The sequence below is a fragment of the Pagrus pagrus genome (genome assembly GCF_965226575.1).
Source record: "Pagrus pagrus genome assembly, chromosome: 9".
NCBI lineage: Eukaryota > Metazoa > Chordata > Actinopteri > Spariformes > Sparidae > Pagrus > Pagrus pagrus.
The window spans coordinates 30,481,767-30,508,163 of NC_140193.1; the positions used below are offsets into that span (position 1 = coordinate 30,481,767).

Sequence of the window (26,397 nt, forward strand, 5' to 3'; positions counted from 1 at the left end):
GTGTGGGGCATGAACTTTTTTCAGCCTCTGAACCACTGCAATAAAGCACTGCAGAGGAAGGTGCAATAAGTTGATGTACTGAAAGAGCTGCAGTCACACTTCAAACAAGCACAAACATTGCCAAAATGTGTGTTTGAGAAAATGAGTTTCATGTATTGATATGAGGACAATTACTGTCACGTCATGCCTTTACACAGATGTTTTCATCTGTTCATTTCTTCAGTGGTAATTAAACTCACACAATTCATGTGCCTCATGATTTATTAACTGAGTCTGTTTCCACTGCATGTTCTTTGCTTTTATCAATACATTTACTATTCTACCTCAGGTAAGCCTGCAATTTTGAAAATGCACATAAAAACAGGGGGGTGGGAACGCTTTAAGATGAAGACATTTTCACTCTTTTAATAGTCCACATGTTTGCATCTCTCTATCAACATTTGGCTTACCTCCTAGGGGTCTGAGTGGGGCTCCGTTGTGGCGTGTGCGTGGCCCAGTGGGGCTCCCATTGAGCTCCAACCGGCCCTTCTTCCCCGGCGGTGGCAGGCCGCTGAGGTCTGGGCTGCCTCCCCTCCGCTCAGGACTGTCCTGGGTGATGGGACTCTCCCCTCCTCGCTCCATCCTCCTCCACACCCCGAGAGGAGCTCCAGCCAGAGAGAATGAGTCTGAAAACATTTAAAGGAAGAAAGTGGTGAAGGGGTTGGCACTAAATGTGGGAAACAGATTTTTTGTGAAGCGGAAATCTTTCAAGTGGATGGATGAGTATAATTTAACTAGTACTGGTTGAAGGTTAGTGAACATTTTTATATTGTAAACAAATTAAATGAAAACACTAAAACCAACAATTGATTGATCCAATTAACAAGTATTGTCCGTGTAGCAAATCATATCTTCCTCCGTGCCATAGACTTGCATTGTTGTCCAAAAACACACCAATAAGCCATACTGTAGCACTAAGTTATATCTTTCATCATTACCATGAACACACATGGTATACTTTGAGTCAAGCTCACCTCCTGCTGCCGTAACACTGAAGAGAGTATCAAATATGCATTAATACACAGCTGAAAATAGTCCCCAACAAATGCACTTCTATTCCTGCTCGAGTAATGCTAGCAACTACAGTGGCCAGCTGAGCCAGAGTAAGACGTTGTTGGTTTTGGTCTTTTAATGGAATTTATCTTTTAAGTGGCAAAAAGTGTTTTCCAAATAAGTGGCAGGATTTAAACACACAATATGTCATTTCTGTCATTTCACCAGGGATTCCTCTATCAGAACTTAACAAAAGACATTTGCTGAGCTGTCAGCTCTGGAGGAGAGTCAGGTGCAGAGCCAGATCTTCTGGAGGAATAAACACCCTGAGTCGCATCGGATTCTGCTCTGACCCGACGCTGTTCACTGACAGGAGGAGAGCTCAGAGATTACTATTTAACTTTTGGGATTAAAAAGTGGATTTATTTTCACCCTCGGTGCATGATGTCACTCACTAGTAATCTGGTTGTTTGGGGCGAATAAAAACACACAAGAGTAACACAAAAAAACACAAATGATCCCATGGTCAGACTCGCTGCTGGTGGTGCAAACAACCACCATTGCTGATGAAAATCTGCCTGATGTGACTCAGGCGCAAATGTTCACAGACGAAGTAATGTTTTATTCTCGCGAAGTCTCGATTGCCAACTTCCTTCCTCACTCTTTGACTCTCGACCTGAAGTTATAGCAATAGCCGATCAGAATTAATACACTTTTACCTGAGTAAACTTGTGAATTCCTCTGCGTTTGAACATTGTTGGAAACATTTTGGATAATTTAAGCAGCTCACCACTCAATAAAAGATATAACAATGGTCTAGTTGTTTTTATAGACATTTGAATGCAGAAATGTTAGATATTATATGTTTAGGTAAAGAACTGAAACAGAGACAGAGGAGACGACAGAGACAGACCGTCCTTGTCAGTGTTTGTTGAGTACGTAAACTAGGCAATGACAGGCTAGGATCACTTGTGTGTTTGTGCTTAACATGTATGAGTACATATACATCATAACATGTGTGGCCACAACCCCCAACATGTACACACACATTCATGAGAGTGTGAGCCTCATGGGTTGGTGTCCCCTGATAAAGGAGCGTCAGCCAAATGTCTAATACAGGGTAATGCCATTAGAAACGCTGCCAGGCCAGACAGGGGACACATGCCAATGTATCAAAGAGCAGCCAACTCGCTCAGGCCAAATGAACTGCTTTTATTTACATACGAGCCCCTGGACAATATCTGCCAGCATGTGTGACCCTCAATGAAGAGTGAGAGATTAGAAACTGCCTGTGGAAAAATGGTGAAGAGAGAGAAGAGAGTTCCCCCATACTGGAGTATGGAAATCAAGTTAGTGAGCAGATTTGACAGTGGAAAAACACAGAGGGTCTCCGCACTGAGTGACATTGGCCAGCAATTCAGCAGAACAAATGAGGGAGAATCCATGGTTATTGTTTGAGTGTGACATATTCCACAGTGCTTGATTAGAAACCTCACCCCCCTCACTTTTTAATATTTCTGCAGCTCGTACTGCACCAGCTGTCGTAACTCTGAACAAAGGACAATGTTTTGTTCGGTGGTGTCTCTCTGCCTTCCTCCTCCTCCTCTCCTCCTCTTTCTGCCCCTCTCGCATTTTCTCTACCTTCTATACCGACTCATTCTTACACAACAACACAGCTCAAAAACACCAGCCACCACAAAAAACTCTAAATCTGAGAAGTATTAAGAGCTTGGGCAAAATTTCAAAATGAATAATAAATTAAAAACATTAGCTTTGGCATGATTAAAAAGTGTGGGAGACAAAGAGGCCAAAAATGTAAGTGGCAAAGTTTAATAAAAGTGGCTTAAAAAAAGAAAACAAGTTCAAAGAGTTACACTGAGTGGAAAGCAATGGGTTTAAATGTGAGCAGAGTGGTAGCTATAATTCACAGTGTGAGGCTTACTGAGAAAAAGGGAGGCTTTGCAAATAAATCCAACCACTAACAATGTTGTAGCTTCAATAAAAAACAACTGAATATAGCAGAACATTGAAAGAAATTCACTCGCTGCTGTCAGAGGCAATTTAGAACGAGCGCTGCTCTTCAGTGTGATGATACATGTATGTCTACCTGCCTTGTAAAAGTGTGACTGTGGACGGGACACAGGGAGAGCAAAGCAAACTCTATTTATTGTATTCTTTTAGAGTAATCCTAGAGGGAATCTGTCTGTACCAAAGACACGTCCCAACCTGCTGTAGCTCCCCCGCTACTGACGATCCCTATCAAGACCTGGCCTCGGCGACATCTCACCATCTCACCTGTGACACACATGCATGCATACACACACTATAACAGATACTCACAGTTTCCCAGAATCACTTAATCTCTGAACACATCCTGCATCAATTACATTTTATTTGGTATTTAAGCCAAGAGATGAAGAATTTTATTGTGCCATGCATTTTTTGGCCCACTTGGTGCCATCCCAGAGATAAGATGTCCCACCTCAACAACAACAAGCAATCCCACGTCAAATGATTACCAGGTCATGTCTGGTCAGATAACGCACATTTTTAAGCGCGTGATATTGGAAAATTGGATATATATCTTGTAAAGGACAACAATTTTAACCATATACCTTGAATATCTCGACAGACAGCTTGAATGCCGAAAAAACCCCATCTAAAAACATGAAAAAAATCTACAACGTGAAAGAGCTGAGTTAATTTGAAGTACTTGACATTGCACTTCCAGCATTACACTGTTGCATTATATTGTGCAGCTGTAGTATGTAAATGTTTATTAAGTTCACACGACTATGCACTAATCCAAAACCACATCATTTATTTATTTGAAACTTGACCCTTGTACACCTGTATACAATTCAACTTTACTGCGCATTTTTTTCTGTCCTAAATTTGGATTTTATGGTAACACTTTATAATAGCCATCAATGATAAATGGTACATTTATAATAAATAATTAAACTTTAGTTAACAGTTATTTCACTGTTAACAAAGGCATGCTTTATAAACCGTTTATGAAGCAATTGTAAAGGTTTAAAAAAAATTAACCATTTACAAAGTAGGCTATCATAAACATCTGTTGCAACAATTTCTCAATAAATGGTTTACTGGTTTGTTGACAGTAAAATTATTATTAACTAAAGTTTAATTAAATAAAAATTCAACAAATATTCGTGATGATTATTATTGTATATTAGTGTTTTTCAGTTTCTCTTTCCAATACAGTTACATGAATAGTTACATTAAAAAATGCAGCTCTGTCTCTGTATCACAGTTTTGTTCATGTGTAAGCTCGGTGGGTTGTAATATTTCTTATGACTGGCATCTCATTTCAGCAGTGAAACATTGTACAATATAGAGTTTTGAATAATATATTGAGTGTAAGTGCCACTGTATCCTGTAGATCAAAGAACCAACATGCAGATCAGTGAAGCAGTGAATTATTTCACTGTCCGTCCATTGAAAAATAGTACTTTCGTCCATCCCTGTTATTTTATCATTTTCTCGTATTTTCCACCTGGTTTTATCTTAAACCATTTAACAGTGCTGAGTGACATGTAAACAATAATGTGGGTGTGGATGTGCGTGCCTGATATCACAGGAACATCCACAGTCACAGACTGATAAATGCTAATCTATTTATGCTATTATTATGGGTGTGTTGAGCAATAACCTTTTGTTCCAAAGATTGTCTTTAAACAGATGCGAACACCACTTGATAACTGTGTGACACTGTATAGTACTTAATAGCTCTGACTGACACTAAAATGATGGACTTAGCAACACTGATATCTGTCTTCGAACACTATGATTGTTATCATCTATATCAGAAATCCATCTGCATTGCATTGTGTGATAAGGTGTGTGATATTAACTATTACACCCCTTATCAAGCAGTTAATAAAGAAGCGATAAGAGGTGCTGTTACATATCTGCTATGGGAACAGGGACCAAATGTAATGTCTTTGATAAGGAGAGGGCCATGACATATTTCCCAACTTATTGCTTGTCTGGTTAACTGTCACACCTCTCAGAGAAACACATCAATTCATTATTAAGAATTATCTATAAGAAGAAACATTTGCCATGAGACTGTCAGACTTACAGAAAGAACCCACTCTGCTCTGTTTGTCCCGCATTGTGTTTGATACTGGGACAGCCTCATGTTTTGATGATAAGCCACAATCAAATTCCACATTATTACACGTTCTAGACATAACAAATACATACTGAGGGCCAAAGACAAGATTGCAGAGCAAAAATGTAGACACACCCAAAGAAATAGAAGAGTAGGACACAACAACAAACACACCTATAAACAATATGTCCAGCTCAAAGACGTAAACACACACAAACAGAGGCTAACATGTAATTCAAAGCCAGTCTAAACTCTACAAATCAGACGGCTGACAAACACTGATTGGTAGTCCCATCCATTTGAAGGACATATGGTATTATGAGTGGTGTAAAAAGTGTAAAGTGGGAGCTGCAGCAGAGAAACTTGGAATGGTCCACGAAAAGCTGCTTTCCACTTTTTAAATCCTTCTGTCATCTAATGTTACTGTTTTTTAAGTTTATTATTTATTCCCATCGCTGTTACTTTATGTTTTCCTCACCTGGATGTAGTTTGAAAAAACACTTTTAGTTGCATCCAGCTGTGTTAATGTCAGGCCTCTGATTGAGCAAGACGTGTAGAAAATGTAAAAATGAAAGCCGACGGACAGGTAGAGTAAAAACTGCTCCTTGGTGGATGTGTGTTTTTGAAGATTCACTCCACAACGACTACACACACACACACACACACACACACACACACACTCCTCCATTGTAATCCCATTGTGATAAGTTGTAAGTGTACAGGAAACAGAGAGCAGTAAACAGTGCAGCTAGGAAACTATCGACACGCTCGGAGATTTTACAGAAGACAGAAGTAAAAGTAACAGGGTAGTTGTGGATGAAAAGTCAACGCAGTCAGCCAAACAGCAGGGTAAGATGTTCATTAGGTTAATGCATGAGACCATTTGAACTCAAAGTGTTAGTAAGAAATACAACTAACCTCACGCAGGGCAGCGCTGAAGGGAGTATGGGCCAAACCTACATTGCGTCTGAGTCTGCCCTGCTCTAACTGCTTCCTGCTATCTCTCTTACCGTTATGATACGTGTCTGTTAATGAAGGGTTGTGCCTTCAACATGCAAACCAGACAGAGAGAGAGAAGAACTTATGAGAGCATTATTAGCACTGATAGCTGGGCAGACTGGGAGAGGCGTCACCTATAGGAAAATATTCAGATACGGCCGTTCGAGATCCACTTTTATAGCAGGGTTATCAAGCTATTGGTTAATGCTTGGCTCTGAAGCACAGATAAAAGAAGGCAGGGGGAGGAGAGGGAGTGATATTAAAAGCCCTGCTGTCGTCAGCCACATACTGAATGCACACATACATGTATGCACAGGGAGGGACAGACATATTGAAGGATGGGACGTTTTGAAATGCCTGCTGTTACACTTCTATCACGTTTAATATGCAGCAAAACAGGCAGAAAAACACTCAGGAGAAAAATTATGTTCCTCAGAATTTGTTTTTTAAAGTCTGAAAACAAAATGGGAACAACATGAAACTTTTTATGTGGTTGTTTATGAGAAATGATTGCTGTTAGGGAAGGTTACATTATTGTGGAATTTGCCGTTTATGGCCATCAGATGTGTTACTGTGAGAGTGTTGTGATGTGGGGAGAGTTGGTGTGAGGGGAAGAAAGACCTTTATGGCAAACACACACACTAATACACAACTTATATTCTGTAGCTCTGGAGAGGGTCCACGGGCTCAGACACACACACACACACACACACACACACACACACACGCTCAGAGAGGAAAACGAGCAGGGTGAGGGGGCCAGACGACGGCCTCCTGGCAAACATGTTTGGCTCTCTCGTAAACATCTCATTTGATAATACGGGATGAAGAGTTAACAGCGAGCATTTATAGCCTCGCCCTTCCAGCTAGAGGATGCACACGCGTGCCTAAACACACTCATCCCGTGCTCACACACATGGAGTCACACACAGACAGACAGTAAGCCGCACAAACCACAGCCAGCATGCTACACAGACTCTCTGCTTTAACACTTCCAGGGACCACACACTGACTCAGAATACAGCCACACACAGCAGGGACAAATAAGAGTCTGAGGTGCAAACGCACATGCATGTACACAGTGAGGGGGGGTGGACAAAATAATAGTGTTATAACATGCGCTCATGTAGGAGAGAGGTGCAGCTTTTAAGTGTGAGGAAATCTAGATTGTGTCCTAAGGTGTTTCTGTCCACACACACGCATGCACAGAGCCTGTTAGACATTTACAAGGCTGATGCTGTTCAACGAAAATGTTCGCAAGGTAAAACTTTACTGTAACATCCACACACGCACACACACACACACACACACACACACACACACACACACGCAGCCATACATGTACACACCAGTGCCAAACCCATCCACCACAGCTCACACCAGCCTCACCAGAATGGGAATAACTGTGGAGGGAGGGGGCAAACTGGAAAAACAGAGAGCTTCAGTCTCAGCAGCTTTAGAGGAAATCAACATTCATCTCAGCTGATGATGAAAAAGGCGGCATAGGAGACGCTGTAGTGATCTGTGAGAGCACGGAGCAGCGGTGACAGAGGCGGACAGATGAGCATCATTAGTGAAGCTCCTCTCTGCCCACACAGCTTCTCCACTATCTAATCTGCAGCTTAATCGTGCAGACACACCCACTATTATGTGTGAACAGATAGCTGGTTCACACAGGAAGGCAGGGAGAGTGGAGAAAGAGAGTTACTGGAGTAATGAAATGGAGGATTTTAAGTGGATTATTTATTTCTTGGTGTAAATTAATTGTGTAATAATAATTATTTTCAGTACTGTTAGACTATAAAGTGACACTGACCTTTAAGAAATGATAATGCATGAGAAATAAACATCTAATGAAATAAAAGATTATATCAGCTGCTGAAAAATACTACAAATTCAAGCTAAAAAAAAAAAAGAAAAGGAACTTGAATTTATGAATGGTATGATACACAAACATAAATGATGTGCGCGTCACATGAGCGCCTCAAACCTTCTCCGCGCCACACTTTACGGCAGAATGAAAAGAGCCTGACCGACCTGCACAGGCCCAGGGAAAGCACGAGTCCCCCCAGTCTTTGTAACATGCAGACTCTCCACATATAAGCCTCCTGTCACGTCCCCACAGAGCGGCGCGGCCCGTCAACTTGAGCAAACTCTAACCAGACAGGCAGGCCACAAACCTGGAGCGGCTGCACAGCCTCTCTCCCATCACACCAGCTGAGACGAATTCGTTTTACCTCGCGGTGCCTCAAAAAAAAAAAAAAAAAAAAAAAAAAAACATCTCTGAATTTTGACATTTATTGATGTTATTTTTCTAATGAGTCAGCTCTGATGGACGCTTGATTCCAGTGAGAAATGACGCGCAGTATTGCGTGATCAGCGTCACGGTGCCGTCATTATTCTCTGATAAATTACCGGGCCTTTTCTAATTACATTCATTATATTACAATTAATAATATGTGGGAAACGTTACTTTTTCGCTTGTAAATATTAAATCCTCCGTCCACACTTTAGGCGCATGTAAGTGACATTTCACACGTGTTTCGGTGTGTGAGAAAAAGGCTGTAAACATGAGCGCTGTTTGGATTCGTGGTGGATTGGGAAAGAGGAGAGAAGTGAGTCAGCAGCCTGCTGCTTTTTAAAGGTCAGAGAGGACGGGATAAGGCTCCAGTTTGGGCTGAAAGTAGCTGCTGTCAGTGTAACGACTCTGTCACGTAGAGAAGCAATAAAGGAATAAAACACGTTAAAAAATGAGAAGCGGAAAAAACGGTCTTATTTTTACACCTGAATGTGAGGCTTTCATTCAAATTTTACTATTAATTGTCCACTGCACATGAGGATGTAGTTGACTTCTTTCCTGTTTAGTGCAGGACACACTATTGCTGTTGACTTGACGGTCTGCAGGAGGACTGCTTCTCATTTGTAGCCAAACGCATTTGGCTTGAGTTTCCTCTGATTACACCGAGCGCGCTGGAGGCCTTCACAGTCCTGCTCAGACCTGAGCTTTGTCATCTCTTCATATTTCTGAGTGTTTGTGAACAGTTCCACCTCTTGCTTCAGCTCTGCTGCTAACGTTGTTGACTGTGCAGTGTGTCATGTGTTGCGGAGGTTAAAGGCCCTGGTAGCTGCCGAAAACACTTGGCCCGTGTGCTGCGCCTCTCTGTCCCCTCGCCATGTTTTATTCAACATCCGTCCCGTTTACTGGTGAATACGCAGTTTGGACTTGTGCTTTTTTTTTTTTTTTAAAAACGTGTTAAACAGTAACACGAGTAACATCTCTCACAGTCACTGCTCATTCATTATTTTTAAAAAGTTAAATAGTCAGTGACTTCAGTCACTGAAGTGCTGTGACGCAATTTTAAGTCTTTTTTCCTTAAACGATTTATTTCGACCTTACCCGTATATCCACACACACACACACACACACACACACACACACACACACACACACAACTTTCAGTGATGATGTTGATTCAATGGATAGTTTTTATAAGAAGCAACACATAACTAAATATTCAGCACAATGTTTCCGGGTTGTCTGGGTTCTTTTATAACTCACATTATTTTATTAAGCTACGTTGTTCTTGTTGCATATTTAAATACTTCAACTGCAGTTAATATATTGTAGGAAATACTGACAGTGAAAGAAAATACATGTAACTACAAGAAACAGCAAAGTGCCAAGAAGCTGAAATGTACGGTGTGATGCACGGACAAATAGAACATGTGAATATGCCTCAGTTTATAAACACTTACAAAACAAGACTGACAGAACAAATGACTGTATCGTAATAGATAAACGGGCTGACTTTATAATAATCACCATTAATAAATGGCAAATTTATAGTTAATCCCACTTTAGTTAATATTCAATTATTTATAAACCAGTTACCAAGCAATTTGTTCTCGCTGATAAATGGGACACTTCATTGTTATTAACAGTGAAATAACAACTGACTACAGTTTAATTACCTGTGGATTTACCATTTATTAATGATGGTCATTGGTTAGTTCGTGTTACTCTGGCTTACTTTAAGAATGTAAGTGTTTTAAATTATCACTGATGTTAACTATTATTGTAATGTTAAAATGGCTGGATGTCAGTTATTATTATTAAACTAAAAGCACTAATAATAATAATAATAATAATAATAATAATAATAATAATGAAATACACTTGCAGTTTTTGTTCTTTTAACTCAAATGACAGTGACAGTTTCTGTCTGTGATATTAAATCAATTTATTATTTGTATTTTTTAGATCATTTATATTCACTTCATTTTGATTTACAGCCACTTTCAATCATTTCCTGAGAAGAGCATGCACTGTGTGTGTGTGTGTGTGTGTGTGTGTGTGTGTGTGTGTGTGTGTGTGTGTGTGTGTGTGTGAGATGACTACGTACTGTTTACGGCGTGTCTGAAGCGCTGCTGGCCGCTGAGGAGGCTCTGTCCATTGATCAGGAGTAGTGAATCCAGGGCTGGGCTGTGGTTCGACTCCTGGGCACACGTCGGCGGCGGATCACGATGGTACTGAGCTGAATCTGCTGGACTCGTCGGAGCCGGCGGACCGGAGAGCCACAGGGAGAAAAGTTAGTGACTGTGTGGCGTCGGAGCGTGGAGTGACGACAGCGCGCCAAGCAGCAGCGGAGTGAGCGGAGAGGTGGACAGACGCGGGAGGTGGACGGAGGATGCTGGTCTGGGAGGAAGTCCAGAGAGAGAGAGAGAGAGAGAGAGAGAGAGAGAGAGAGAGAGAAAGAGAGAGAGACAGAGAGAGAGAGAGAGAGAGAGAGAGAGAGAGAGAGAGACCAGTGCTCTGCCGGACCGGAGCGCACACACTAACTTGGTATTTCAGATTCAGTGTCTACTTTGTTTCGTCCTCCCTTTACGCGTTCGTTCGTCCGTCTTCTACCTCACAGCGCGTCTCTCTGGTGTCAGTCTGCTCTCCTCTGAACTCATGGCTTCATCCTCGGAAGAAAGAAAAAGCGCAAAAATAACCGGAAAACGCTCGTAAATAGAAACGAAACGGACAAGCAGGAGGAAATAACAAAACGCGGACCTGACCGAAACGCAAACCCCGGTGTGTGAGTCACAGCAGGAGCGGGATGTGTCGGTGCAGAGGACCGGGCTCTAATCAAAGTGTGTCACTTTCAATCTTTCCTGTGCCAACGGGCGCACTGACTGATAGAGGGAGGAGAGAAGGGAGGAGAGACAAAGAGAGAGGAAGGGAGGGAGCAGTGGGGGCGTCAGGAAACTATTCTGACCCATGAAAGCATTTTGTGGGCCGGATCTCGCTTATAGGACACATTAAATATGTCCATCGCAAACTTTAAAAAAAATATTTTTCCTTATAAACAAACCTTTCAGACGATGACCGATGGCTCCAAACACCTCCGCTCCACGCGCTGCCTCTTTGCGACAGACTAAATTCTTCATTCAGACTTTTTTTTATTATTATATCTGTTTTGACTTTATGTTGCCTTCATTCATAAACAGTTGCGTAATGTGTCTGAATCATGTGCCACTGAAGTGTTGCTCCTATCAGACAGACCTTGACATTAGACAGAGGGACGACAGAGCGCTCCGTTGTTTCTTTTCCACGATTACAATATTTCTGCTTCACGCAGCAGGAACTTATCGCGCTGCTATCAGCTCCCCCCTAATACTTTCACACGTCAGTATCATCCCACAGACAATCCGCCCAAGCTGAAGTCCATGCACCGATACTTGTTAATAAGTAGCCTAATAATAAGTCAAAGATGAGCTCTCTCCTTCACTGTCTTTATTAGATGCCCTGGGTCAATACAGCAGCGGTGGGATCCCTGTCAATGATAAAGCTAATCTCTGTGGGCTTCACGGCCCCCGGTATGAGATGTGGGAATGTTTGGAAGCGACCAGGTGACAAGTGTCAAGTAGTGACAAGTAGGAAGGAAAATAGACTTCTCCTCTCAACATTCAGTCTCAGACCGAATCTTTAACATGCTTCCCGAGACAGTGAACACAACATCCCAAGGCATCATGGTGTTGGTCATAACGCCCAGACGCCCAGCAGTTCCGTGCACCACAGCAGGTCCACTCTGTGTTTTACTGAACATACAAAGTGTTGAAGAGGTATTAAGTTACTGAAAATACAGAGAAGTACTTATTTTCAAAACGTGCTCATTTACAAACTGTGTGTCAGGTGTGTGCGCACTTGGACACAAACAGGAGCTAATCCAGACAGCCTCTGTTCTCAGACCAGCAGCATGACAGGTACAGCCATTAGTGCTTTATTTTAATGTGCTGATGGTAACCTTATATAAAAACATAAAACATGTTTACAGAAAATATCAGCTTCATGGAGTCATGAGGAAAGTGACACTGTATTTTTTAATAGAAATGATGATTTGCTTCAGTCTTATTTCTTTAAACCACCAACAGAAGTCCAGTGGCCACAGGTGTAAACATACTTCAACAGAAATTTGACACAAAAATAGTTTTTGAGTGAGTATTTAAGTGAGTGAACCCAGTAGTAAAAGTTTCACGTTTTTGATATGCTATTAAACGTTATTCCACTGTTGTCGTCCTTCTTGTCTCCGCGGAGTTACCGAGGCTCAGATGTACATGCACCACAGTATCTACGGCCTTACGGTAAACTGCAACAAGGGAGTCTTTCATACACATTTTAACAAGAGCATGCGCAACCGAATTGAGCAACACAAATGAAGCCACAGGTTTGCAACATCTGGGACACAGTGACTGTGCGTAAAATGCGCACAGGCTCGTTGGCTGCAGCGCAGAGGAGCCGCGGCAGGCACCAGGGAGAGGAGCCATGGATTACTGCGCGCTGCTGGCCTCTGGGCGGATGGAGAGCTGGTGGGGTCCACTAAAAAACAGTGCGTCGACGGTCTTGCGCGCAGCCTTCCAGGAAAGACTCGAGCTTCTTTCTAAGGCTGCGCAGGCCTGTTTGGGGGAGTTTAGTGCTCCTGATCAGTAGGTAGAATTGTGCATGTCGTGTGAGAATTCAAGTAAATGACAATAACTGAAAATCAACATAAACTGAAGCAGCTGACCTGACACAAAGCTGTTGGGTCTTAATCACAACCTGAGCAGCTTTTGGAGAGTGAGACTGAAGCAGTCTGACTCTTCACCACCTTACATTTAAAGTCATATTTAAGGCAGTAGTCTCGTGCACTGCATCAGGAGCGTGATCGTCATCAACACTGTACCAAAACCTGAAACCAGCAACTACTAAACACCGCATCTTTTACTCACCTTTTGAATGAAGTGTGGTTATCAGCGTCAGGACACCTGGCAGCTCTGCTGCTCCCACAGAAGAGGAGTCAGGATTAAGTGGGAGCAGACGGTGGCTGAGAGCCAGTCTGCTCCTCGCTGCTCATTCGTCAATATTATTAAATATGATAATGACGGTGACGATGAGTTCGATGCGTGCGGGTGAGACTGTTGGTAACAGCGGGCCTGTAACAAACAGTGTGTGTGTGTGTGTGTGTGTGTGTGTGTGTGTGTGTGTGTGAGGAGTTATACATTTATTTAAAAAAAAAAATGATATTAAACAATTTCTAAAACCAGAAGAGACATGGGCAGATTTGATCTCGCTGATTGTCTGGAGGCTGCTCGGGGACACACGTCTGCAGAATTCTTGCAGTTATTTTAATTTCATCGTAAAGGGCTCGTTAGAGGTTGAAATTAGAGCGTTCAAATCCATTTAAAGCTTTCATTTTCACCATCCAGGCCGTTAAACCCAAAGTGTCTGCGGTTTTTGGATAAGGCGATATTAAGCTCCAAACTTTCCCCTTCGTTCGAGGAGGAGAACACCCCTCCAACACCCATGTAACCTGTAGCATTTGTACTTTATTTTTAGTTATAAAAGACAATTATCTTTAAATGAACTGCGCTGTCTGAAACTTGATTAACTTCCCGTCACTGCTGATGAGTTCCCATAAATATTTCTTTAAGCTGCGTCTTTACGAGGTGAAGATGCGACGACTATCATGTATGTCTGTTAAATCCAGTGTATCCAACCAACATTTATTTAGGATGAAATATCTCGTCACTGCAGTTAAAATAAATAAATCAAGTAAAATGTACACTTTCCATAAATACAATTAAACAAGTAAAATGCCACGAAAAATAAAACATAATGAAATAAATAAAGAAAATGAAGTAAATGACAGACTTTCTCCCTGTGTTTAAACATTTAAACTATTTATCTCACATGAGGAGAACGGATAGAACGGAGCCTTATTATGTCAAGTTAAATTCAGAGTTGTGTCTGTGTCTTGGGGAGGAGAAAATGAAGCAGGGACCGAGCGGCTTGTGAACATCACTGCACGATATTTATTCAAGGAAATGTTCTGTTAACTAACTGCTTCATGTGCATTTCATCTCATCATGCAAAGACATTCAGTTGCAGCGGGCGTCGTAAATTATTGAAGCCCGGCAGGGAACCGTTTGCCTGCAGAGCCCCTCCGCTGCATCACTTAGCCTACCGGCTCCCTCCCTCTATCTATTTTCCATTTCTTGGGGAACTCGGAATCTAGGAACGAGCCCAAACAAGCGTAAAAAGCGCCACAATGCCATGAAGTGGAATGAAATATTGATCCCTGAAATAGCCCCGATGGAAAACAAAGTCAGAGGGCTGCTGTGAATAATTGACGTGATCTATGCGTCCCCAAAGCTTGTGTAAAACATGATAGTGATTGGAGAGTAATGTGGGTCAGTTAGAATTATTGAGAACACATTTATCGCATAGGTGAGCGGTGTGTGTGTGTGTGTGTGTGTGTGTGTGTGTGTGTGTGTGTGTGTGTGTGTGTGTGTATCTCAAGTGATTTCATCAATGACGGTAAATATGTACATTTTTTACATTTAGCCTACAGTTAACAGTAACCGATAGGCTACTTCTCTGACACCCGAAAGTCGCCAGACTCCCTTTAAAAATCGCTCAGTTCTGTGAGTTTTTGAGTCATAAGAAACTTTATCAACTTTATGAAACGCTGTCTACAACACATTCTTACCTATCTGGACCTTCATATTAATTCGGCCAACTTAATACATGAAAATATTTCTTTCTTTGTATAAAAAACCTAATCTCCACTTGTCCCAGTGACTGGTCACTCGAGACGGACGTCGAGACGCATGTTGGTGTGAGCTGGCGGGCATAAAGCTGTCCACTTGTGATCTGATCACTCAGAACGAATGTCGATACCGAAAATTAACAGCCCCCCCCTCTCTGTCTGTCTGTCTGTCTGTCTGTCTGACCTCCTCTGAGTACCACCTACCCAGGCTCCTCACCCGCCCAACCCCCTCCAAGAAGACGCAATAGAAAGCAAACAATAACAGTCTTTTACATATTTCACATCCGAGGACCAGCCCAATTTATAGAAAGTGATCCTGTGATTTTAAGCAGAGCCGGCCCCCGGCACAAACCTCATTTAAAATTCAAGAAGTCAGCAGAATAATTTAGAGAAGAATGCATCTGGCTTGGATCAGGCAAAATGAAACATTAATAAATAAGCAGAGTTAGTTTGAGCCCTGCATGTACGTTATAATGCACAGGCCGGGGTGCATGATAGCAGCTAAATGTACTTTTTAAAAATAGACTTTATCTACTTTTATCTTGATGACTAAAACTCAGTCTTTCTTTGAAGGACAAGAAAGAAATAAGTGTGTGGAGGCAGAGCTGCACCTTCACCTCACCGCGACCCACATCACAGTATCACACATCAATGTTCTGCAGAGTTCCTCCATCCATAAGGACTCTGAGACACCGGTCCTGCTGGGAGACACAGTGGACCGGTGCGGACTGACAGATAGATGTAGTCCTGTCCCATATGACTAACAATTCATCTTTATTTATTAATAATTCATTTGTTGTATATTGTATGTTTATATCTCGCATTATTAATGTCTAATTGTGTTAATTTATGTTCACTATAGTTGGTGTTAACGTGCTTTGACAACATCATACGCTGTCAACAGAGCCTCTTGAATTAAACTGAATTGTAACAAATGTGCTTTCCTGAACTGTTTGCGTTGTATTGGTGCTTGTTGGTCTTCTGATCATCACTGACCAGAACTCATCTCCTACTCCGCGTTTCGTTTACCCGACAGGTCGTGCCATGCGGCTGGATGTACCATGTGGAAGCGGGTTTGTTCCGTCTGATTTCTCAGCCGTGTCTTTGCACCTTGTAAGTGTGGCGCTGAGGAAACCAGAAGCATCATTTGTGCAAACAGCGCGGCTGTGTGGTGAAGAGGAAAAGACAGAGACAACAGAGCAAACAGGAAAGTCAAGGCCGGGGCACCAGACTCTTCTGAAGTCGCGTTAAAAGACGCTTTAACATCTCAGGATGACTCTTGATTTGCTTCAGCAGAGGGAGGAATGTGCTTTCAGATCCCTGCTCGGCGTTAAGTTCTTAAACAATGACTGGATGCAAATGATTTGATCCAAACTGCTACTCATCAGTCAGATCAGAATGAGGATAACAGCCACATACAACAGGTGAGGGGGCGTCAACCTGCTGGAAGCGTTACACACTGACACTAACAGGAAGTCTGTGACATGTACGTGACAAGAGAGACGTTTAATTAAAACATCTTGTCAAATACTTTTCAGGAGATGTGATGAACGACCATGCACCAGCGCTCCTCTGCAGTGTCCGTGAACACAACACGAGGCGGTGCGCTGACTGACAGCTCCGCGCTCATCACACATCACACGGCTCTCGTCTTTTCGGTGTTTCAGGTGCTTTAGAAACGTCATGAAACAAGGAATCAGTCTCACTGAATTCTCCTCGGCATTTTCTGATGGAACAGCTTTCTCTTTCGCCATTTCACTTCATGAAGTGCATCATTTATTCATGCGCTGGTCGTACAGGGCAAGTGTGGGGAGCCATGATGAGTGGGCCAAAAATAAACATTTTATAATAACCATCGTTAATAAATGTTAAATATATAGTTAAATAAACTTTGGTGGTTATTAAGAAACAATGAAATGCTTTATAAATTATTTATGAAGCAATTGTTTATTGTAAATTTGCAACAGATGTTTGTAATACATGTAAATGGTCAATAAATACTGTGTGTAAACATTATTTAGAGTTGATAAACCTTTTTAAACAGCTGTTTAATAAATGCATTTCACTGAAATAACTATTAGCTAAAGTTTAATTAACTATAAATGGAACCGTTCTCAATAATGTTGTTGGGGGTTTTTTCGTATCAACGATGAATTGAATGTTGCCAACTCATGATCATGTAGTATTGAATTACAACAATAACATGGCAGTCATATTTATTTACTACAGCCAATAACAAATAATTATAATAATAATGTTTTGAAGTTAAATAGACTAACAAGGAACCCACATGATTATTATTCTCATTATTATTATTACTATTATTATTCTCATTATTATTATTACTATTATTATTCTCATTATTATTATTACTATTATTATTATTATTATTATTATTATTATTATTATTATCATCATTATTATTATTATCACCGTCGCATTGTGAATGAATGACGCAGAGGTTTGTTAATGTGTGCGTTGTTCCAGTTTCCCGCTGGATGAAACGCTGATGGTTTGAATCACGTCTAATTGAAAACGAAAGTAACTAACGCATAGCGACCAACAGACGCGTGACACAAAGCAGACTATTAAACAAAAACCCGAGCGAAAATAAATACATATTTTGCAGAACACCTATTTCACATTTTTGTTGTCGTTTACTTGATTGGAGCGAATTTGATATGTGAAGCTTAAAAGGCTATGAGCTCACTCATTTCAGTGTTTTTCCTCTCCGTTAATGCGCAGATTTAAGGGCCATTTGCGCAAATAAATGATGAAGCTCATGTGCATTATTGCGCCCTTGTGCTCTAATATCCCTCTGGTTCAATGAGAGAGTCCTGATGGGCCACAGCGGGTTAAATGGCTTGTTTTCAAAGGATGGATCTCGTTTCCGTGGAGAATTAATTTGTCTTTTACCTCACTTTCAACCTCTCCCAAATTGCTTCCATACAGAGGTCACGACTCACCGCTCCATTATTGCTCCTTCACACTGTTTTCACTGGCTCGCTCTTTTTACTCCTCAGCGGTCTGACTGAGACTAATACAGATTAGACTTTATTTAATGACTGATTACTACCTCTGAAAACATGTTTCACTCAATGATAATTATATGAATAATTACAGTAACTATAATAATAAAATAATAATGATAATAACAATAATAATAATAATAATAATAATAACAACAATATTAATAGCTAATAATAACAACTCGTATCATTATTATTATGTTTATTTTGTCAATTAGTAATATTAATAATGATAATGACATTCATTGCAACTTCTTAATAATGAGTATAATACCTGATATATTTTTATTATTTCAATACATCAAAGAAAGTCAACACTGACCTGCATGTTACCGCTGCCCTGTGCCACTTCACAGTATACAGGACATTATTAATGAAAAGCCTAAAACTAAACTAATGGTTTTTTTTTAAAAATGTAATAAAGGATGTAGGTTGCAGATAATCCCTGACTTTAAAACTATGTACCTGTACCACTTTCTAATTAGACACAAATGATAAAAGTGTAAAAGTTAAGACTTACGTTATGCCGTTAATAAGAAAACTTTTGGGTTGCCAGGTTGTGAATAATCCCTGACTGATTAAGGATCTAGACCAAAATCCATTAATTAACAATTAAGCATATATTGAAAGAATATGAACATTTGCAGCTATATATCCACATAGACAAGATTAACACAGGGTTTTTGGTAACACTTTATAAAAGTCATTATTAAATGGTAGATTAAATGGTTAATTAAACATTAGTTAATAATTATTTCACTGTTAACAAACAGTGAAATACTTTAAAGAGATTTAAAGATTTAAAAACATCATTAGCAACTTTAGAGTACCCGTCCAAGTCACGTTTATAGATTAAATACACAGTATTTATAAACCATTCAAAAATGATTATAAACATCAGTTGCAACTTTAAAATAAACAATTGCTTAATAAATGGTTTATAAAGCATTTTATAATGTTCGTTGACAGTGAACTAACTATTAACTAAAATGTCATTAACTCTAACTGTACCATTTTTAATTAAGGGTTATTATAAAGTAATCATTCATAGCTAGCATTATAAAACATGCCTTATTAGAGATCAGCACCATCTTTTTTCCAGCATTGCTGTTAAACAAGGATTAATCAACAGAACATTCACGATCTCAGATTTGCTTTGTAGACGCACAAAGTGTATAATAGACTCGACAGTAACAGGCTGACCTTACAAACTTCAGGAGTTATATTTTCTGAGCAAATCTATCAGAGGCAGCAGCTATATGTCAATACTCCTGTCTATCTCAGCCTCTCTCTGTCTTGGCCCTTTGAGCTCTGATACGCACACAGGATTGTTTTCCTTTTGGTAAGAGCCGTGGCCCTCGCTGGCAGCCCCTGCAGCCTCTTTTCCTCCCAATAAGTTCTTACCTGAAATCAAATCCGCCTGCTTAACGAGGAGGGAGCGAGTTGGAGGCAGAGAGGCAGTTGTGAGCGTCAGCACTCTGCACTATGTCATTGGGCACAAGTATTTGACAGTTGGAATTATCTGTAAATACTTCATTAAACTGTGTATGAGTTCCCCTCTTGTGCCTCATGGTCCACTTCTGGTAAGATTTACAAATGATAACATAAACACTTTGAACAAAAAAAAAAAGAAATTCAATTCTCATTTGAAAAGAATTGTAGAGGGAGGCAAAGGGGGAGGCTGGGAGAATTTGATTGGGGCCCACAAGCAACAAAACAGCGGAGGTCTCTGTAATGAGGTTTGGAAAGTGTGTTCAGTGTTTGGGGGCCAGGGTTTACTTGACCTGCCAGAGAGATTGTCTTCCAAATGGACAGCGTGCCAGGGGCTTAGCTGAGCTGTCCAGGCACTCACTACCAACTGCCTAAGTTGTATTAAATCTGTTAAGAAATGAGGAAATCTGAGTGTTTCAAAGTGCCCCAGACAAATGGGGTCAACTCATCAAAACGCTGAGCCTAATTCATCCTGCAACTTGGCCCCTAATATTCAACCTCAATGAAATAAAATGAAATTCTCTCTCTGCTGGTCAACTGGCTATAGCATGCACGTTTCCATGATGGTTTCTCTGCTGAAAATACTAAATGAAGCACATGAGCAGGCTTACAGACAGGACAGTCTGTAGACCAGTGCGCACACAGCCTGCCAGTAAAATAAAATGCTCTCTGGCTGTAAGACCATTTAGGCTACACTCACACCATGAAGTCACTCCAAATTCAACTCCATTCCACTTCTGGTGGTCACATTTCTCTGAGGCTGACACAATCACCCTGGCAAACACATCCACTCCTCATGTCAAGCTGTCTGGACTAATAACCTCTTATACCTCATGTCAGGAGCAGGCTGATGTTTGGAGGAAACGCAAACTGATACGGTTTAAAAGCGTCTCCTCTGGTGGACGAGGTAGGAGGCAGACGAAATTAAGCATATTAAAGAGGAGAGAATGAGAGAAGGGAAAAAGATGAAAGGCGAAAATACATTTTATATTTTTCTGGAGAGGTCACAGGTGGAGCTGCAGATGCTGCTATCAGCAGAAGCAAGAAAGTATTATTACAAGAGCTCAGGACCAGGACAAGAAGGACACATGCCAACAAACCTACGCACACACGCGTCACACACACACGCACGCACGCAGCCACACACACACACAGATCCTACCATGAAGCATGCTGGTCCCGTGGGTTTCTGGATACGTGTCGTCCGCTGTCGACTTCGCCAGCACTAATTTCCCAAACATCTCGCCTCCAGCTTTTCACCACTAGGACACAGACAAGCAAACGGCCTTGTGGGTAAACAAGGGTGCGGGAGAGTGGATGGTTTCACTTTGCAGGCCCCCCTGGGTGGGTGGAGTCAATGCATCCAGAATAAATGTCAATCATTTACTGTCAGACACCAATGAGGAAGCTTTGTCTCCCAAAGTAAACCCCCGTGATTTCTCCAAGAGTCAATGATTAAAAACATGCATTGAGGGACACCCATATTGGCCTGTCGAGTATTTAGTATGTCTGCATGTGTGTGTGTGTGTGTGTGTGTGTGTGTGTGTGTGTGTGTGTGTTGGCTGGGTCTTGAGTGGCTGTCAGAGCGATAATGATCTGGTCGGCTGTGTGGAGGGTGCAGGGTCAGAGGTGACCTCACTGCTGTGATCTTGTGTTTGTTATTGCTATGCTGCCCTTGGACGGGTTAACATAGCACACACTGCATCAGCTGGTCTGTGCACTTCCTCTGACACACACACACACACACACACACACGCAGACACTACTCAGTCAGCGGGCCTGTGAGAGGCGTCTGAGGGTCACTTCCACATGTGTTGATGGGCCCTGAGTGAACTAATCTAAACCGGTGAAATGTTATCCCACTACAGGGAGGACAGGAGCCCCACTACTGCTCTCCTTAATGTCCCTATGTTCAGGGTAACAAGCATGGAGAGATCTAGCATGTTACTGTGGAGCTCAGATGGCTTCATATGTCTGAGCTGAGAAGTATTGTTTGCAGGGATTTATTTCTAACTTCCTTTAATATTTCACTATATTTCCTTCGGGCAGTACACATTTTCATCTCACATCTCAAGTCATCTCAACTTTACCACCTGACAGCTCATGTTCCCAGCACAAAATGTGCAGCAGTTCCAGCTGAATGGGGTAAGAGTGGTACAAAAATACCACATGTAATAATATGACAGAACCACATGTACATTTACATTTATTACACCAATGCAATAAACCTCCACCCTAGAACTGAAGTGCAATATCCCCGCCACTACCACTAACACCCCTCACACACCTCAGTTACATACTCACTTGAATCTTGTGTTATTTATCTTGTTGTATATATTTTACTACTATTCTTATCTATTTTTTTATACTTGTTTATATTTGATATTTATTTGTCAAACTAAGAGCTGCTATCCACGTTTCGTTGTTTTTGAAACAGTGACAATAAACATCTATTCTATCCTACAGTCTGTGTTTGCTTTCTCAAACATTTTTTGAAGGTAAATGATATTTACAGCGAGTGAACTATTCTTACCTATGTCCTGCTTTATGGCTGCAACATTAAACCAACAGTATATATAGTAGTGTATCATTTCTGTTTTTCACACCTTGTTTCCTCATAGCTCAGTGTATGTCTGCGAGCCAACCAAAAGTCCATTCATTCCTATGAGGACCTCCATGATCTCCAATGTGTTTGCAAAACTCCTTCTGTTTTTTTCTTTTCTTGTTTTTCAGTCCAGAATATCCTCATCAGAAAAACAACCATATCAGTCCACACTGACAGCAGCTTATTACAACCCATATTTACATTTCTTGTTAGGCGACAACCTCTAGCAGCCGTAGTGCTTATAGAAAGGAAAATACATTTAAATTAAATAAGTAGTTAAACTCTGAACAATAAACAGTGAAGCATGACTAAACATACTGTGTATTTGAAAAAATCCTGCATATTTCAGGTATCCATTACTATTTGATCAAAACTTTGACAAATGGCCTATTTTCTGTCTACCTGAATACCTAAAAACCTACTGAATAGGATTCTGCTGGTCAATTGCAGTATGTGGACGTCCTTAAAGCACAGTGACAGGTCTGACAGGGTTTGATCACAGGCTTTATTTCATCGACAGGCCTTAGCCTCAAGATACTTTTGTGGTGTAGCCTCCATACAAATATAATAGCAGCCACAAAAGAGGGCCGTAGAGGCAGTTGTGCTGACTGTAGCGCTGCCAGCAGAGGTATGCTAATGGAGTCAGAGGATAGTTTTGTGTGCGTCACAGGTCTCCTCTGAGTTTGGTGGTCAGATGCCCACCCACCTCCTTCATTTTCATACTTCAAACACTCAACAAAGACCCACTAATACAGAACATGCTGGGGGACGGAGGGTGAGAGCACCGGACATGTACGACAGACAAGCGAGTGAAAGAAAGAAGTGGAGAGTATCCACTTCATCCATCATTATTTTTAGTCCAGGGAGGTTTTTAGATGAACATGCTCAGGAACGAGGGCCAGGCCTCAGGGCTTTATTGCTACAGTACAAATAATCACAGCACAGATACTAGATATGGATCCCTCCTCCTCAGCTGCTGCCTTTCTCCCCTTCACATCCTTCTGTCCTTTCCTCCATCTCAGTCCTCCAATTCTTTATCCTACAGATTTATGTCTCTTTTTGCTGATAAATACCAGTATTTATTCTTTTTCTGAGGTGACACAGCACCTGTTTGCTTCCCTCTGCACTCTTCTTTTGGTGCTTTTGCATTAGACAGGATTATCTCACAAAAAAGGTCAGGAAAGGTGATAGTAGATGTGTGTTTTAATGCATAAATGCCTGCATGCTCTTGTGCACACATTCATATGCAGATATTTGCCTGCGTGTGTGTGGTGTTTTGCGAAAGCTGTGAAATGAAAACAAATGGGAATCCTAAGTGAGGTGAACATGACGGATGGAGCTGCTCGGAGGGAACAGAAGCATTAGTGTATATGTTGAGTGGTCTGGTTTGCCACATGGTGTGTGTGTGTGTGTGTGTGTGTGAGAGAGAGAGAGAGTGTGTGGGGGGGTAATACAGCAATGGGAATGACAACGCAGATGACGGGAATGGTGCGATGGAGTCAGTGAAGGTCTGACATTGCCAGAACCTGCCATGTGCCATTGATTAACCGTGTAGAGCTGCAATGATTTAGTTGACAAAGCATCACATTAGTGCGGTGAATCCAGGCATGTGTGTGTGTGTGTGTGTGTGTGTGTGTGTGTGTGTAGATTAATGACCCAGGGAAAAGCCAGATACTTGTTGACATATAGTGAGATGCCAAATTGATATCTTGACATTGTTTTATTCTCACGGTGCTATTTTTCGTTATTATGACTGCTGTCTTGGAACTGGTATTTGCAAAATGATTCATGCAGAACACTTTGCGGCAACAGTAAATAATAAAACAGAAAAACAAAACAGCAATTGTTTGGCCATTGTCATAGAAATGATTGTGATTAAAATAGAAGCACAATATAATTCAGTTGATCAGTTTCATGCCACAAATGAAATCCAACATGGTGAAACCTTTCAGTTTTAGTGTCTGGAACAAAAACAAAATATGCTCTACAATCCGACCACCTGATATGCCTTTTTGAAATTATACAATGGGTTTGGAGTTGGTTTCATGGACCATAAGTCCAGGCAGTTTACTCAACTCCTAAAAGAGCCTGAAACCATTTGAGTCAGGAGAAAAGGTGAAAAGCACAAACAAATGAGGATTTAAGTTGGCAGCAGAGATCACAATGTCTCTGGATCTATTTCCTGGATCAAATATGCTGGCTCAGCTAAAGGACAGAGTACAGAAACTACATCTACTACTACTTACAGTATGCCTGTATATGGCTGTGCCCTGTAAAAAAAAAAATTGTTTATTGTATTATTATTACAATTACAAAACTAGACTGTGAACTTACATGTCTAAAGTGTAAAATAACATGAACAATCTGTAACTGTGTATAACCATAATATTTCCTCTTTTTTTCCAAAAGAAATGTACTTTTTCCACATAAAATGATTTCAGAAATGTAGCATAATTTCACAAATCTTTATTTCTTATTTAAATGAAGTAAGAAAGTATCGGTTCTTTTGTTTGATGGATTTGTGTGTTTTTGCAACAAAAACATTGAATAAATGTGTTTCCTTTATCAACTGTGTAGTCATGTTTGTCACAAACCAGCATCTTCACTGTAAAGACAGCTCGACTTCACTCCACCGTCTGCTCAGCTGTGAAGTGTATATGAGAATTGCTACCTGTTGCAGCAGTATGTGATAACAGATTCACTAATACTGATGTGTCTGTGACAGGACAACATTGGCTGATCATTTTGTCAAACAATAGTACATTGTTGTAATACTAAATCTCACTACCAGTTATTTTCGACATATTAAATACAACAGTATTTTTACATATTTTTGAATGTAAATGTTTTAAGGGTGGTACATCATTTTATATCACATTGATTACATATCCAAGATTTTTAACAAGATCTCATGTAAAATCAAAATGTAAAAGTGTATTCTAATTTCAGAAGATTACTGTGTTCTTATCAGACAGCTGTTTTCTGTTATTATACAGTGTTTTTTGGCGCCCTAGCTTCCAGAATATTACTGTTTTTTTAACAGTTTTTTTTACTGTGTGTGTGTGTGTGTGTGTGTGTGTGTGTGTGTGTGTGTGTGTGTGTGTGGGTGAGAGAGAAAGAGAGAGAGAGTGTATATATGTGTGTCAATGAGGGGAAAAAGTGTGTGTAAGAGGTGAAAGGGCCAGGCAGACTAGACAAGAGGAGTGGATAAGTGAGGGACAGGAGCAGCCGACACTTTTCTCAAACCGAAGCTGGACCTGTTTTATCTCAGTGTGAGGAGAGAGACAGAGGGAGAGAGGTCTTTACAGGGACAAGGCCATGCTCAGCGTTGTGTGGCTGGAGGAGGGGGGCAAGATGAGGTTGCTGTAGGTCTGTCTGTCTGTCTGTCTGGGAGCTGTGGAAGGCCTGCTCCTGGGGCTAACTGATTAGGCCATAATTTGAGGGAGCAGCCCCCTTTTTGCCCACCACCACCACCACCCATGGGAGGCTGGAGTAGGTGCAATAGGACTCCAGACGTATCAACACACACATACACATGCATGCTTATGAAATGATGGATAAGCAGACGCAGGGATTGCGAACAGGAAGTGATGATTTAAACAGAGCACCAGAGACGCCAGCAACAGAACCACTTACCCTCCCTCTCTCTCACACTGAAACTATATGGAAGGAAGGAACAGGTAAACTTTGAATTATGTTTCACATTCAAGTTCCCAGTGCAAAGTCATTTGATTTAAACCGGCTGTAATCAATATTTCATTGGATCAACAATGGGTCACATGACTAGTTGTATAAGATCACCCAACTGTGCAGCTCTCTTCAGATTTTTTCACAGACAGAAAAAAATAAGGAACTTAGAAAGATTATTCTGGCAAATCTTTTTTTCCCACCAGTTCTGAAATCATAAACACAGGACGGAAAACAATTTTGATCAGACTTAGGAAATGGATCACCAGAAAAAAAAATTAATTCATCCCTTGCCCCTCAGGGCTTCCGTAGCTCAGTACCGAACAGCAGACAAACAAAATT

General features: G+C 41.0%; 1 protein-coding gene across 3 annotated transcripts in view; it reads right to left on the minus strand.

Annotated features, from left to right (window-relative positions):
- satb2 (SATB homeobox 2) overlaps positions 1-11,189 on the minus strand; it is a gene marked incomplete at its 5' end in the record, with an annotated part of 49,706 nt that extends 38,517 nt beyond the window's left edge. For 2 of the 3 annotated variants that reach the window (XM_084361334.1, XM_084361333.1), the window contains 2 exons: positions 450-665; positions 10,576-11,189. In XM_084361334.1, the coding sequence (XP_084217460.1) occupies positions 450-621 (172 nt within the window). Of the gene's footprint in view, positions 1-449; positions 676-10,575 lie in introns of those variants that run through there. The other variant, XM_084361332.1, reaches the window with a different exon arrangement.
- Between the last annotated feature and the right edge of the window lie 15,208 nt (positions 11,190-26,397).